The 16,761-nt window shown below is 45.2% G+C and overlaps 1 protein-coding gene across 6 annotated transcripts in view; it reads left to right on the top strand.

Annotated features, from left to right (window-relative positions):
• Positions 1–16,761, top strand: part of LOC119169183 (pseudouridine-5'-phosphate glycosidase) — a 2,087,124-nt gene that overhangs the window by 1,227,779 nt on the left and 842,584 nt on the right. For all 6 annotated transcript variants that reach the window (XM_037420298.2, XM_075886270.1, XM_075886274.1 and 3 more), the window contains one exon: positions 2,634–2,748. In XM_037420298.2, coding sequence (XP_037276195.2) covers positions 2,634–2,748 — 115 coding nt within the window. The remainder of the gene's footprint in view (positions 1–2,633; positions 2,749–16,761) is intronic.

Below are 16,761 nucleotides of genomic sequence, written 5' to 3'. Positions count from 1 at the left end.
TATAGCTATAGAACACACGCCGGCGCGAATCGTAAGCTATACGGATTCGGCCTATTTTGAATATTCTTGTTCTTCTGCGGGTTACAGCTTGCGTTAGTGGGCGTGTGCGAGGCAAGCATGTTTACAATAATGCCGGCCAGTCGCCGACAAACTTCAACGTTTCTACGTATACGCGCCTCGCCTGAGTGCAGTTATGATTGATTGTTATTCACAAATACATGAGAGCGTTGTATCAGATCTTCAATTAGAAATCTATCTTATGTTTCCCAATTAATACGTAGTTTACTTGTATGCAGGATCTCTTCACTGCTGTTTGTGCAAAACATTTGGCGTGGCCCAATGTTTTGCCCAAACAGCAGGGAAGAAAAGCTGCATACAAAAAAAAGTAAGCACGCTACGTATGAGTTCAAGAACATTTCCAATTAAAGATCTCATACAAAGCTGTCATGTATAACGTGACCGCCAGTGCACTTTTTTCATGAGATCCTCAGTACATCATAATATTGTTCATGAAATTTTGTGTGAAAGCAATTTTCGAAAGTCCTTTTAGGTTTTTGAAGTAAATGTAGATTGCTGCTCTCCGTACTATTTGCCGTGTCCTTATTTGCTTGATATCTTAGTTGCATTGTTGTCAAAAAAGCGAGCTAAGGTGATGCCACTGAAGCATTTAACCTGGCAGAGCGGGCAGGGAAGGCAAATGATCATTTTGCGCTACCCATGCCATGACAAAAAAACACTTAAAAGATGCACGGGCCGGTCGTGCCAACTCCTGGCTACGCTTCTGTACCAAGAAGTACATTCATTAAAGGCGCCATTTTATTTGTGCGCTATAATAGAACGCTCGCTTTTCCCATGCACAAATAATCGAGGTTAGCGTCAACGTAGTGCGTACGTGGCACCCTCCGCCAATCTCGAGGACGAACACTGTGTTAGAGAGATTCAGAGCCGCTGTACTTCCGAATTGCCTGCGCGCGCACGCTGCCGCGTTCTTTTCTACTATCGGCATCAAATGAAACGCGAACAGCGGAGCGCGTGGCACAAGCCTTATCAATGGCATAGTGCGCGTCGTCCACCAGTCATTGGCACAGACAGGCCCGCACATCCGGTGAGGCAGCACTGCGCAATTCCTCTATAGCGCAATATTTCTGCTTGTGTTCCAGGTATGGTATTTGAAAGGAACAAAATTTATAAAATACAGAGGTGACTACTGCAGCCGAGGGCAAGTATTGTATAGCACGGTTTGTCATCACGGAGTCAATCATCACAGAATGTCTGGAAAATTCTATTTATAGTAGACAAAAGTCAGTTCATAGTGCTGGCGATTCCACGCTGTTTCACTTCGTGCATGCCGCTAAAGCGAAACGATTTGCGCTCTCTCTTCCGAAGAAACACTCGGCATTAGTAGTTAAAATGAAGCCTTTTCGGGTCGTTCTCTGAAAGAAGGGTGTATGTTAAGCAGCGCTGCCAAACGAGATACGACAGTCGTTTGAAAATCAACCACAAAGCTATTATATATCTCTTTTTGTTTTATCATGCCAAGACACCGATAGCACTGTGACGCTGAAGTAAAAACAAGGACTTGCGAGTGATACGATCAAAAGCGCTTGGCACGCCCACGATTTCCATCATTGTCACCATATGAAAACTAGAGCAGAAATGGAGATAAAGCACTCTAGGTGGAACGCGCATTGCTGCCAAACCGGATGTGCATGCCTGTCAATGGTGATGACTGGACGGCCAACACTATAGTGTTTCTAATGCTTGAAAGACGCGCTCCGTGTTCGGGTTTCGTTTGACGCCGATAGTACTCACCGCACGCCGTTGGAGAATACAAAGTAACACAAAGGCTCACGTACGCAAGCCGCTTGAGGCCCCAGAACTAAAACTCTCTATTGTGAAGCCTCATATAGGGCAATTCATGTCCGATGAACGCTTGCTAATTTCAGCGATATTCCCAGGTGCGCACTGAAAGGGCTAGCTGCAGATCCGTCCTGTGCCCGAACGTACGGTTTTTGTCACCCATCGTACGTTCGACGGGCCGACAATCTTTTGTTTTATTTTCGCGCATATAGGTCTACAGACGACCGTATAGTATACAGCTGGCGGATTTCTGGGTATCTCCGTTCGACTTACATACATATGTCCAAAACTGGCATACCAGTAGATGTCCACCAGATTTTTGTGGCCCATTGGGATGTCGGTTTACTTCTCACCATTTGTTCTATAATGGGGTCGTAAGGTATTTCAAAATAAATAAAAAAGATTTTCATTTCATTGAGCTTAAGAATTTATTATGCGTCTTTTCAGACCACTTTCCTTCACGTTGCGTTGTCAAGCAAATCTCGACTTGATTTTGAATTCGTGATTGATTCCTGTTATCAGTCTTCGTTAGCCTATGCTCTCTAAATGTGCATCACGAAGTGCAGGCCTGAGCCTTCCACTCACGGCTAATTCTTTTCATCTACTCCACTTTGACATTTCATTACCTACGTTCTGTAGAAACCTTCTTATACTTAACAACTCTCACGTGTTTTTGAAACAAATGTATCTTCTGAAAAGGCAGCAACGTCCACACAGGTGACACACGCTCGATCATTCGATTTTCTCACCACCATGCTGACCTTACTGCGCAGGTTCTGGAAAACGAGGAGCACATCGCACACGCTCCTGTCGTCGTGCTCGACGGCAACGTCCCCGTCGAGACAATCAGCTGTGTCCTACGGCTTTGCGGTCAGCGACGCATACCGGGTGAGCGATGCTTCGATTTCAATTTGTTTATTTCAGACATATGTACACAAGAAATGTGTCGACGGCGTAAAAAGACTCGTGCGTCTTCTGACGAAGGCTTTACCCTGGACTTACATGTCCGATAGCAGGGAAAACATGTAAAAATATAGAAGTAATTATTTTCTCATTGAGCAGTATCCAAATGTGAATGAAATAAAAGAAGCATTTTCACATGAATAAGGATAGCTTTTACAAACTCTAATAGAAAAAGTAAATGTTTTTGAATATGAAGCATAGCTTCCACGTGGCGTCATTTTTGCTGCAGTCCCACTTTGGCGGCCATATTTCTGAACCACCACTCAAACCTGCTGTGCGCGCCAGTCGTATGGTTGCAGTTTTTAGTACGATGGAGCCGCACTGCCACTGTCACTGTCTTCCTCGCGATTGTTTTTTTTTTGTGCACCATGCCGCTGGTTGGCACAAGGCAGCCGTTAAATGCAGCGTTCTACTCAGAGCTGTTAGGAGAAGCGCGTTCTCGCTACACGAGGAGAAGGTGCACTTGTGCAAGGAAGTGGATCCGTACACACTTCGACACGGAACGCGTGCTGCTTAAAACATCTCTGCCATCACAAAGTTGTCGCATGGTGACATTGTGAACTATTCGGTTTTAAGCACGAATTTGGTAATTTCGGCAAATTGAAGGTTTTCATATCAGTGGAAGCGCGTAGCTAATTCACCAGCGGCTTGGAATAAAAGCCTGTCTGCTAAGGAGATTCGTGACCGTACAGTGATTATCGTTGCAGCAGTAAGTTCAGTGGTTCATCAAATACATACATACTCCAGCCCCGAGTCGTTGAAAAGCGATCGCGCTCAGTTCTCACGCGAGAGCAGCGAGGTGCTCACGCGGCGTTTTTAGATCATGCCTCCCCGTTTGCGTGTTGCTGTCCCTTTTGTCATAAACATAGATGCATGTACGTGTGTGTGAACGTAGTAGTGAGAATTGAGTCGCTGCTTGTGAACTGTCATCATGAGGCAGCCGCATTCGGATTCATTTATACACGAACGGATGCCTTGATTTTGTTCAGCAAGAGAAATGCGTGATGAAATTTCAATGTGGCAATGGGGAAAATGAAGGATGAAAATGGATATGTACCCTTTCGCGTAAGTCATAGAAAATTTGCTCGGGGCAGAAGGGTTAGTGATGCAGCATTATTTGCTCTTTCGTTAAGAGGTGAACGGGCAGCGGCGACGCGGGGGCATCGCTGGCTGCAAACATCTGCGATGCTGACTCGGCTGCTGCGTCCACGATCGCCGCATCGGCATGTCGTCGGCGCCGCTCGAACTTTGCTTGCCACTTATCGTGACGCAATTTTTCCTCGCGCTCATGCCACGCGGTGCCTGTATGCTCGGAGCCGTAGCCGAATTGCAGAGACGACGCAACCAATCTTGGTTAGTCTCGTCGAACAACAAGGACGGCTTTCATGCGAGCACAAGAGCATCTACGTTAATTATTGTCATTATGCTTCCTCTCTCAGTCGCTTACCTTCTACAAAGTAAGCTCCACACACACACGACCGTTGTCGTTTTGTTCGTCAAAATGCGCACGCTTTACGCGTGCTAGCCAGTTCCCCCGACGCTTCGCGCTAGTCTTCATAACCTTCGGTATTTGAAATAAGCTCGTACTAGTGGACTGCTTCTTTCTTCCGCAGCTGTCGCTACGATTAGAGCAGCCTATCATTGCGCATATAACTATTGCGAAGGAGGAAACTCGTAGGTTCAACGAGACGCTGCTGAGCAAGGCCTGACCGCGGTTCATCAAAGTGGCTGACTCGCTCCAAGCAGTGACTTCAAGTGACTTAGGTGCAAGCTATGTATACAAAGCAAAAGCTAACATGTGCATTTTATAATAAATCATTGAAAACCTATGCACTTGTCGGAGACATGAGAAGTACTTCAAGTTGTTTTTGAAAACGAGATATACATGTGGTTGGCCCGTTTATAAAGGCCAGTTTTATTAAGTGTGGGTGTGCACTACACGAAGAAACTAGTTGATAGTCTTCAGTTTTAGTGCCGTAGTTAGTCCACGGCCTTGATCCCGTCAGTGATGCAGTATGTCATCTGTCTGGTTAAGTATTTCTTTGAGAAGGCGGTATAATTGTGTTTAATTTCGCAGGAAATTATTGTCTTCAGGCAAAATTCATACAACTGAGAAAACGGCAGTATGTTCAAATTTTGACACAGCGAATCAGCTGATGAGGGCGGATGAGAAGAAATCATTTTCCAGCTTCTTATTTGTAAAGTGGAAACACGTTCACCATCTATTTGGTTGCATATACCCCCGACTAAATGACAGAATGTTAGATGAGAATGGATACATAAAAAATATAATTGTTTTAATACGTAATGACAACAAATATTTCAATTTGTGTAACATACGAAGAAATCTTGATAACTTCACACGAATATAGTTTATACGTCACGGGGTCGTGACGTGGCCGAAGGTATACGAGATTGGACGTTGAGATCAAACTGTTTATTTGGGTGAACCACTGCTCCGTAAACGGAGGTCGGATTACAGTAGCAGACTTGCATTGATAGCGGCGAACGGAGTGTAACTAAGGGCATAATGAGCTGTCGGCGTTCGGTGATTGAAAATGAGCGTTTTCCTCGCAAGCCCAACTAGCTTTACGAGGCAATCTTTTCGTATCAGCTAGTGCTCAAATCGCGTCTTCATGTTAATAGTTTCCTTTATTACGCCTTGAACTGAAGACATATTTTATTAAAGAATAATTTCCCAATACTCCTATCTATGTGTTATTTCATCGGAAACAACTATCTTTCAATTCATAAATAACGTACCCTTTAGACGAACAGAAAAAAACTTACTTGATCTAATTGTGCGCACCACCAGAAATGACGATAGCTATAGCACGAGAACAGAACGACAACACGTATATATTCTGCATGTCCATTTTTTACTAGAAAAGGCATACATAAGTAATGCTAAGAACCGTAGCGCTTATAAATGCACACTAACATGGCAATTGCTTTGTTTCAATTATGTAGCCAAATGCCGCAGAGCAGACTTCCCTGTGGCTATAACCTAATTTAATGCTGCTAAACGATAAAATAACTGCCACATTTAATTCTAATCCTCATTTGAAGTCTTGCCCAAAACTAGACCAGGAAGCAACGTCCTCTTCTTCATCCACTTTCAAGCGAGTTTCCGCCGCAGTGGATGGCTCATGTGACATCATCAACACTCATAACCAGCGTCATCTTGATGCTGGTTATGAGCGTTGAAAAAATGAGAAAGAAAAGATGCTACTATAAAATCTAACTGCGTCGTGAGAAAAAGTGAATGGGCTGGTCTCACATAAGTACGCTATGAAGGAAGTAGCTAGGATACAAGACACATCAAAATAGTACAAAAGCGGCCAAGAAAAGAAAATAAGTAGTCATTGCATCAAAAGTCAGTCCACGTTCGTTTGACGACGCAAGAGACATGGCTTGAGCATTGAAACATGCACCAAATCACTTTGCGGCAGCCAACGGGAATGTCTTGAGGTGTCCTCTTAGAGAACTTCGTACGTTAAGTAGATGAGTCGGCGGAAAGTCTTGTACGGGCCGAAGTAGCGCCACAGCAACTTTTCAGAGTGGACACGCTGTCGGATGAGAACCCTCACCCAAACTTCATCGCCTGATTGAAAGATAACCTGTCGAACGCTGTAGCGGCGTGCGTCGGCAGTCTGGTCAGTCTGAACACGGCATCGGGCGAGTTGATGGACCTTCTCAGCGCGTTGACCGAACAAGGCAGCGTCCGCGCTGAACATATTCAGGCTGTCTGGAAGGAGCATTTTCTTGAGCATTGTCGTAACCTCTACACCGTGAACCAAGCGAAACGTGGTTACGTAAGTAACCCCGTTACGTAAGCGTTACGTAAGGGAGTAGATTGTCCCAATTCTTGTGATCAACGGCCACATACATTGACAGTATATCTGCGATGGCCTTGTTCAGCCGTTCAGTGAGCCCATTTTTTTGGGGGTGATAAGCAGTGATTTTTCAATGTTCTGTACTACTAAGTCTCAAAACTTCTTGAAGCATCTCTGCGGTGACAGGCGTCCCACGATCAGTAATTATCACAGCTGGCACTCTGTGACGGAGGACGATACTGGTCACAATAAACTGGGCGACTTTGGCAGCGGTAGCTTTGGGCAAGGTCTTTGTTTCGCTGTAACGTGGTAAATAATCGATGGCGACCACAAGCCACCAATTTCCAGACGAAGACGTGGGAAACGATGCGAGGAAGTCCATGCCAATTTCATGATATGGTGCTATTGATGTGCCGATAGGCTGTAAGTAGTCCTACTGGTCGGACAGGTGGAGTCTTGCGGCGTTGGCAGTCGCGGCATGTGTGGACGTACTGCGTGACTGTCTTCGCGAGGCGTGTCCAGTAGTAGCAACGCCGGATTCTTTGCAAGGTGCGCGTGTAGCCAAGATGTCTGGATGATGACTCGTCATAACAAGAATGTAAAAGATCGTCACGTAGCGAGGTCGGCGCAACCAGTGGGTAAGTAGCTTGCGTACGGTCAAAGTTCTTCTTATAGAGGACTCCATTCCTCATGCATGATGAGGCCAGCGAGTATGCGAAATTTCGAGGGAGACTGCTTTTGCGGCCTTCGCGATATTCACTGGGCGGGCTTAGATCTATGTCGTGGTGTTGTTGTTGAGCCACGTCGCTTGCTGATACAGAGGAAAGGAATGAATTGTCCTCTCCAACGTCAGCATTTGTACTTTCGACTGGCGCGCGTGAGAGAGTCAGCGTTGGTGTGTTTTTGTCCTGACTTGTGAACGATAGTAACGTCAAATTCTTGCAGCCGAAGGCTCCACCGTGCCAGACTACCGGAAAGATCTTTGAGGTTGGTGAGCCAGCATAAAGAATGATGGTCGCTAACTACTCTGAATGGGCGACCGTACAAGTATGGCCGAAACTTTGTTATAGCCCAAAAAACGGCTAAGCATTCTTTTTGTAGTTGTTGTTGTTGCAGAGTAGTTCTTTCTTTGTGGATAGCTCAGACTTGGGTGCACGTTAAAGAACCCCAGGTGGTCGAAATTTCCGGAGCCCTTCACTGTGGCGTCTCTCATAGTCATATGGTGGTTTTGGGACGTTCAACCTTACATATAATCAATTCTCTGTGGATAATAATGTCTGACTTGCATAGGCAATCACGCGCTATACGCCATTTTGCCATTGAACTAGTGCAGATCCAAGTCTGACGTTGCTGGCATACGTGTGTAGCTCTGTGGCGACGTTGTCATCAAACGACCGGGTACAGATGGAGCTTGCAGATAGTTCTATTTAGGGTGTCAAAGGCGTGACGCTGATCTTGACCCCAAACGAACGGTACGCCGTCTTGTGTTAGTTCATTGAGAGGTGCAGCAATTTTGAAAAAGCCTATGACAAAGCGTCTGTAATACGCGCACTGTCCCAGAAATCGGCGGAGATCGCGCTTGTTCGTTGAAACAGAAAATGCGGAAACAGCGCTTGTTTTCTCGGGGTCTAGGTGTATACTGGCGTGGCTCACAACATGACCAAGAAACTTGAGTTTCTCGAAAGCAGAACGACATTTCTCAGGTTTGAGATAAAGTACAGCTGTTCGAATCGCCCGAAAAACTGTTTGCAAGCGCGGGACGTGTTGCTGAAACGTGTCCAAGAAGACGACCACATCGTCGAGGTATACAAGACATGATCACCACTTTAGCCCAGAAATAACCGTGTCCATCTTTCTTTTAAGGGTAGCTGGCCCCCGAGCATAAGCCGAAGGGAAGGACTTCGAATTTTAGAGCCCGTCAAGAGTAATGAAACGATCTTTTCGCGATCACACTCATCAACGGCAATTCGCAAATAGCCACTGAATAGATACATGGAACAAAAGTGACGAGCGTTCCGAATATGATCCAGTGAGTCTTCTATTGGTGGTAAAGGTACACGTCTTTCTTCGTGACCTTATTCAACTTTCGGTAGTCGACGCAAAACTGCAGGGTACCACCTTTTTTCTCTTTTATTACAACAGGGGACGCCGAGGGACTAATCGAAGGCTGGATGACATCGTCCTGGACTTGTTGGCGTATAGCGTCTTGTTCTTTTTGCGAGGCTTTGTAGGCGTGCTGCCGAGCGGGTTTCTCGGTAAGCTCGGTGTTTGACAAGCGGTGTTCGGTTCACTTTCGAAGTTGTAGCGAACAAGTCCCGAAATGAGTCGAGTACTTCCAAAAGACGTTCTTGTTGTGTGGATAGTAGACCTTGGTTTACGTCGAAAGAGCTCGCGAATTTCATGGTGGAATGGTCGCACGACGAAAGGGCAGCTAATGTTGAAAGACAATGGACGTCGGCAAATATACCCAAGGCATGCAATCGCAGTATGTTCTGTAAGATGGCGATACTCCTCGCTGAAATTCATGACTAGTAGGCAATCCTACCTCCTCCTTGGCTGAACAATACCTCGGGCAACGCAGATTTGAGCAAAAAGTAGGCTCTAATTTCCTTCCGTAATTACACCATCATGGACGCCTTGGTCGCATTAAACGCTGACAAAGAGGCTGCTGCGGAGAGGTAGAGTAACGTGTTCGGAGGATAAAAGTAGGATAGCCTTCGATAAGTTGGTGTGCTCAAGTTCAGGATGAAACGGGTCCTCGAACGACACATGCAAGTCTCGTGGGCCAATGATTGCACCGTATTCGCGAAGAAACTTCAGTCCCAGAATGAGCGGATGGGAGCACACAGGTAATACGAAGAAAGATTGATTAATATGTGGGGTTTCACGTCCCAAAGCCACCATATGATTATGAGAGACACCGTAGTGGAGGGCTCCGGAAATTTCGACCACCTGGGGTTCTTTATTGTGCACCCAAATCTGAGCACACGGGCCTACAGCATTTCCGCTACCATCGGAAATAAAGGCACCGCAGCCGGAATTTTATCCCGCGACCAGCGGGTCAGCAGCCGAGTACCTTAGCCACTAGACCACCGGGGCGGGGCTAATACGAGGAAAGGCCCTGTGAACGTCGAAGCACAGACTCGATCACGGGTTGTGCACATTCCAGTCAGCGTGACGAAATGGCCACCTGCTGTGTGAAACGAGGTTCCTTGCTAAGGGGTAGTTACTTTCCTCAGTTAGGATGCTAGGGCGCTGCTCATAACCGAATAATCAGCGCCGGTGTCGACGAGGGCTGTGATGACATGATTATCGACGTGTACGGTGATGTCGGCAGAAACAGTCTTATGACTTTCGGGAACGACTGAAAAATCAGAATGGTAATCTTAGGTTCTTTGCGTCGAGGGAGGCTCTTTGACAGTTCATCAGGTCGCGGCTTCACCTCCAGAAGCCGCGGTCTTAGTTTCCCTTGTGGGAACTCAGTGATCGGCCTCTGAAAGGAGCATAAGATGACGAGGGAATGCTAGGTGATTAAGAGCGGCGAGGTGATGGTGATCGTGATTGGTGGCGTTGACCAAGGCGAGGAGCTTGCTGTCCCGTAAGGTATGCTTCGATGCCGTGGGGGCGCTCACCATGACGCGGGCACGGAGCATCACGGTAGAAGCCATGGAGACCAAGTTAGCGGTACCGACCTTTGCGGTAGACATGACCCGCTTTGCCACACTGGTACCAGAGTGTACGGTTATCCGACGTGTACCACATTTATTTATTTATTTTCAATACTGCCAGTCTCATTCCGAGACCATAGCAGGTGGGCGTACAGATCGTACATGCAGGTGGTACATTAACAGCGCAGAAAACAGAAACAGGAATGTAGTGAAATGACAGTCATCACAAAGTATAAGAGCGAAAAATATACAAATTGTTTACATCTGCAAATACAAAGAAACCATCTCCAAAAGAAGAGAAATTTTGCATGAAGTGCAGTGGTACACAGGCAAAGAAATAGCAAACTTCCATACACTCCAGTTAACACTTGTACACTCCACTAATACGCTTTCACTGGTGGCGCAATGCTTCTGGTAATGCGAGTATTGCCGCACTAAGAAAACATATTTTCTAATTTTAGTGCAAAGTCTGATACTGATTTCGCACTAGTTATGGAGGAATCCAAAAAGTTCCATTCCCTTATAGCACAAGAAAAAAAGTAGTGCTTGAACGTGTCATTGCGGTAAGAGTACTCTTTCAGTGTGTGTGAATGTTTGTGCCTAATAACGCGGGAGTCTGACGGACGGATGTACAATGATGGGTCAATTTTACAATGGTTGTGAAGTAGCTGAAAAAGAAATTCAAGGCGCGCTTGTTTTGTTCGAATCGCAAGTGTTTGGAGGCCAGAGCTTGCTAACATATTTGTAGTAGAATCAGTGCGCTTATATTTGGTGCAGATGAATCTTGCTGCCTTCCTCTGTACATTTTCTAGCTTTTGAATGTTAGTGACTGTATAAGGAAACCATACTGTGTTAGCATATTCTAATACTGGTCTTACGTAAGTAGTATAGGCTAAAAGCTTGGTTGAGTGAGGGGCCAACCGAAGGCATCTGCGAAGATAAAAGAGCTTGCGCAGAGCAACCGAAGTAATGTTAGAAATGTGCGCCTCCCATCTGAGGCTTCACGTTATCGTGACGCCTAAATATTTGTGCGCATTCACTTTTTCAAGCCTGGTGCCTTTAATGATGTTGTCATACTGGATAGCTTCTTTTTTTCGGGTTATCGTCATGCACACTGTTTTTTTGGGGGGGTTAATCGACATTTGCCACATGTCGCACCAGTTGGAAAGATGGTGTAAAGAATCGCTTAGTGCAAGGTGATCTGAATGACTGCTAATTTCTTTGTAAATAATGCAGTCGTCAGCGTAAAGCCTAATCATGCAAGAGATACTGTCTGTGATATCGTTAATAAAAACAAGAAATAACAAAGGCCCCAAAACGGAGCCTTGTGGTACTCCGGACGTAACAGACAAGTTTTCTGATGGTACTTGGTCATACAGGACATATTGTGAACGATTAGTTAAGAAGTCCTTAACCCAATTGGTTAATATTCCATCTCCAATAATACTTCGAAGTTTTGCAATTTGTTGTGGCATACGGAATCAAACGCTTTAGCAAAGTCTAATAGTATGATATCCGTTTGCGTGCAGTTGTTAATAGATAATGCTAAATCATGAACAACTTCTGTTAGTTGCGTGGTAGTCGATAATCCGCTGCGAAACTCGTGCTGGCAAGATGACAAAACGCCATTACCTTCTAAAAAACGGTTAAGTGTTTCAAAATTATATGTTCTAATATTTTTCATGACGTGCTGGTTAAAGATATTGGCCTAAAGTTTGAAGGATTATCGCTATTTCTTGCTTTGGGAATCGGCGCTATTTTAGCTTTTTTCCAGTCGTCTGGAAGTTTTGCTACGGCGAGAGATTTGCGGAAAACCATACCAAGGTATTTGCTGCACCATTCGGCATATCGCTTAAGAAAGGGATTGGGGATGTCATCTGGTCCCGAAGATTTTTTGAGGTCTAGGTCGAGCAAAAGAGAAAATATTCCTTCATCAACTACATCTATAGGGCTGATTCCAATATTATTCATGTGTGCAAGCTGTGGAATTTTCCCGTCATCTTTTGTAAAAACAGAGTGGAAATAGTTGTTGTACATATTAGATTTCGCCGTTTTCTGTTGCAACGAAAGTTCAGGACTGCTGTTTTCTCTAGGGCTGAAATGCTTCCAGAACCTTTGTGGGTTACCAGTAATGAATGATGGTAGCGTTACTTCAAAGTAACGTTGTTTTGCTTGCCTTGTTTTGGCCTTAAAGTGTGAAATAGCTGTTTTTAATTTTAATGTATTCGCACTGCAGCACTGTTATTTTTTACCGCTTTCCGAAGTCGTTTGACTTTCCGCTTTGCGTGTAGAATTTCTCTTGTGATTTAGGGGCTATGTCTTTGCGGCCGTGTACGCTGCAGTGGTATAAATTCATTCATGCAGTGCAGAACAATGTGCTTGAACCTTAGCCAAAGGTCATTTACAGTTGTGGCGGGATCACAGTTCAATTCCACAAACTCGTAAAACTCATGGGCTAAATAAGTTAGTACGCTGGCGTCGTCTGCTTTACTGAAGTCTGGGACATGGTTTACTGTTGATTGTAGGTGTAATCTGTGATCAAGTGTTAACCGGCAAACTGGCACTCTGTGGTCTGAAATGCCCTCTACAACATCAACATGCCGGCCTTTGGGGCGCTCTGTCGTGATCCGGAGAGATGACCTGTGGGTGCACTCGGGGCCCTTAAGTGAGGCGCGTGGTGAGTCGAAGGGGTACTCTGGAATCGATGGCTATCCTGATCTATTGTGCGCATAGTCGGATCAGGAACATGTGGTGCAGGAAATCGCAAGACCACCTCACAAGTGAGCACGGAGGCCTCGGGTCTTGCTGGTGCGAGTAGGGTGACCCCCTGTCTGATTTTATTTCGGATGGTGTCAGAGAGAGCAGTTACGGGTGATTGGGGTCCCTCTGCTTTGAGCTGGCGCAGCTCGTCCCGCACAACGCTTCTTATGAACTCTGCGAGGGCATGCCTCTCACTGTCAGCCCTGATAGAGCATGCAGTAGCGGAAGTCGTGGAGTTCCTACTGTGACGACCGTTGCTGAAAAGTACACTCCATTGTGGTTGCCTCACTTATGAACTCGGCCACGCTCGTCAGCGGATTGCGCACGAGTCCGGCGAAGAGCTGCTCTTCACGCATCAAATGTCGCACCTTCTTTTCCTCGACAATTGCAGGGTCGAAGCATGTCCTAGACAAACAACTAAACTCTCTCGTTAGGTCGTTGGTACGGAGACGAGATGGCCTGCTCCACTCTCTCCTTCCTCTCGGCTCTGCGGCACGCATCACGAAACTGTCGGCTGAACTCTTGCCACATTGCAAAGGAACCCTCGTGATTCTCATGCCACGTTTTGGCAAAGTCCTCCAACACGAAGTAAGCTCTCCGCAGCTTGCGAGCTTCATCCCATTCGTTGATGCTGGCAACTCGATCGAAGTGGCCAAGCCAGTCATCAACATTTTCATAAATGTCTCCATGTAATGAGCGTGCTGTTTGCGGCACATGAAAAACATGCGGGAGAAGAGAATAGGCGTCGTTGGTTTGACTCGCCTGGCTGGTAGTCGAGGTTGCTTCTGGTTTTGAGATAAGGGCTCGAATTCGAGGGATAGTCCTTGCAGGTGGCGGCTGCTTCCAGTCGTGTGAGCTGTAGATATCTCCAAGTAGCTTGGTGGGTCGGCTGAAACTCGGGAGCCGATGCGCTTTTACTCAGAACCTCCACCAGTGCCATGAGCGAAATAGCTGAGACAGCCCGGAGTTGGCGTTCTTGTTCTTGTTCATGTTTACCTTCAGTTGTGGCTCCTACCAACTGTGAGGAATAGTCAAATAATTGAGTGGTCTTATAAAGTATGCGACTTTAGAATGAAGAAACCTATAAAACAAAAACTTTACGAATTTCACAACGAAATTTTTAACGATCATTGAGCTGTATCTATTTTAATGGTTTTGCATTCGTAATAGATAATAGCCTAGATCAAACCTAACTTTAAAAAAGTTATGCGTATGTCGACATAGAAGAATAATAGGATTAGTTTGTTAGTCTTTTGGTTTCATTCAGATAATTCCGCACTGCCTGGCAAACTTTCACACTGGCAAACCAAGCAAAGAGACTCCAAAGGACAGAACCACAGGCATGGATAAATTATTTCCAATAGCACGTAAAGCATTTTTAACTTGGATCTATGAGCTGTAGTAAATCGCCTACATGTCAATAAGTATTTTTCCAAGGTTTCTGGCTCGCCACAGAAGGCGCACATTGGAGAAAGAGCCCAACCAGACCTGTGTTGGTAGAAATTTAGTTTCGACACGCTACAGCGCAGCCTCGTAATTGCGACTTCTAGTTTACGCGTGTCACAAGAGGATCCTTGACATGTATATAATACGCGCCGATATTCTGTGAAATTTGTGAGTGATGTACCTGCGAAGCTTTTTATAATGGTATGCCTGCGAAACCGCGTAGCCGTTACATAAGCGGATGGTGGAAAACACGGTAAAATTGACCCACTTATTGATTACTTTGCTAAAATATCGGCCATTTCGTTTAGGAACAACTCTTTATGACCCGGCACCGAAACTGATCTAATTTTTCTCAAACGTGGGGGTATTTATACACGAAACGCCTTTATTTTGTGTGATTCAGCATCAGCACAAAGTGCAGCGCGAAGAGACAGAGAATCTGTAATTATGACAGCCGATGAAAGTTCCGCGTTTAACTTTCGTAAGGCTAGTACCACTGCCACAAACTCAGCCACAAAAACGGGTGTAAAATAGCCGGAGTGAATAGGACCAATTCAATTTTAGGCTGCATATACTAACAGCTGACTTTTTGTCACGCTTTGATACATCTGTAGCAATAAATACACCTGTTTTTATGCTCTGCAAAGCAGGCTAGGGAGCAACGTTCTCTTCTTCCTCCAGCGAGTTTCCGCCACAGGGGATGGCTCATACATATGACAATATCAAGGGTGAATAGAATGTAAACTGTACCATTAGTGTAGAAAAGAATAATATTGGATCTAGAATATCTAGCCAATAAAATCAAGCCAAGTCAAGTTCCTTGAAAATGTAGCGCGTACCCACGCTGAGGGATTGGCCAAGAACTGGATTGTTTTCATGAAAGACTTCTTTATTTACAGGTTACGATTGATATACTTGCGAGAAAGAAAAAAAAATGTGACACAGGACGATTTTGATAGTGCAACAGTTAATAAACTGTAGTGTAATGCAATGAAGTGACGCTTTTGAATTAAAAATGATTTTAGAAAAGTAATAAGATTTACCGAAGAATAATATTACGCTGACAAGAGTGATAACGTCTTCTTCATTCCAACATGCCCATAATGTTGAAGTGCGTTCTTGAGAATGGTTGGGCGTAGTTCACAGGGCACATAGATCTTCCTTAGTCCTTTTCTTTCGACGATGACTACGTTGTTTTTCAATGAATATGTTCCTTTTGGGTACTCAATGCTGCGTCGTTGAAGTTCGTCGAGGTACAATAATGGGACTACTGGGGCTCTAGAGGGCGCATCTCCGTCGACGTTGCTTATGCCCTTCTGGTGTTTGATGTGTACTTCATACATCGATAGCTTCAACAACCACCAGAAGAGACGACCTAGAAGATTCTTAACGGTCTTCAACCAATGTAGTGCAGAGTGATCCGTCACAACAATGCAAGGCTTTCCATGAAGGTAGCAACGCCATTTTTAAATGGCACCTATAAAGGCAAGATATTCTTTTTATAATGGACGTCGTGCTTAAGTAATTTGCGAGAATAATAGGCAACGGAATGTTTCTTGGCTTTATCGTAGGGTTCCTTCAGCACTTCAATAATGCCTTCACTATATGAGTCATAGTACATATATGTGCAGCACCGCTTCTTCAGTTATCTGCTCTTTAGGTTCCCGAAAAGCTTGCTTGCATGCTTCTGTGTACTTTCGCTTTTTCTCTTTGTGGAGTAGTCTCGTGAGTGGAAAAGTGATATCACATAAATGAGCGACGCAGTGACTGTAAGTGTTTGCAGTGCCCAAGAAAGGGTGGTCTTTCCACCCTTTCATGGGCACTTTCCATTCTTTCCACTTGAGTTTAGGTGTCGGAAGCTTGAGAATCGGGGCCGCATTACTTTGCTTAGGTGCACTGTTCCTTGAGAAAGTATCGTGGCCCAAGTATTCAGTGCTGGTGATCTTGCAAATAGGAATTCTTTCTGTTTTAGTTTTACGTTCCCATATTTAAGCACTTGCAACAGTGCCTCTAGGTGCCGTGTATGATCCTCAAAATGTCTCTGAGCATACGATCGCATCGTCAATGTCATTGCCAACATTAGTGGGTGATGTTTGGCTATAATTGATGGCTCTTTCAAATGTAGATGGAGCGTTATTTAACCCGAACGGCTTTACCGACCACTCATAATGACCGTTAGTCGTGACAAACTCCGTTTCCTGAATGTCATCGGGACGCATTCGGACATG

This window comes from Rhipicephalus microplus, chromosome 2, assembly GCF_043290135.1.
Source record: "Rhipicephalus microplus isolate Deutch F79 chromosome 2, USDA_Rmic, whole genome shotgun sequence".
In the NCBI taxonomy this organism is placed as follows: domain Eukaryota; kingdom Metazoa; phylum Arthropoda; class Arachnida; order Ixodida; family Ixodidae; genus Rhipicephalus; species Rhipicephalus microplus.
Note: the sequence above shows the minus strand (reverse complement) of the source record. Positions and strands in the feature narration are given on the sequence as shown.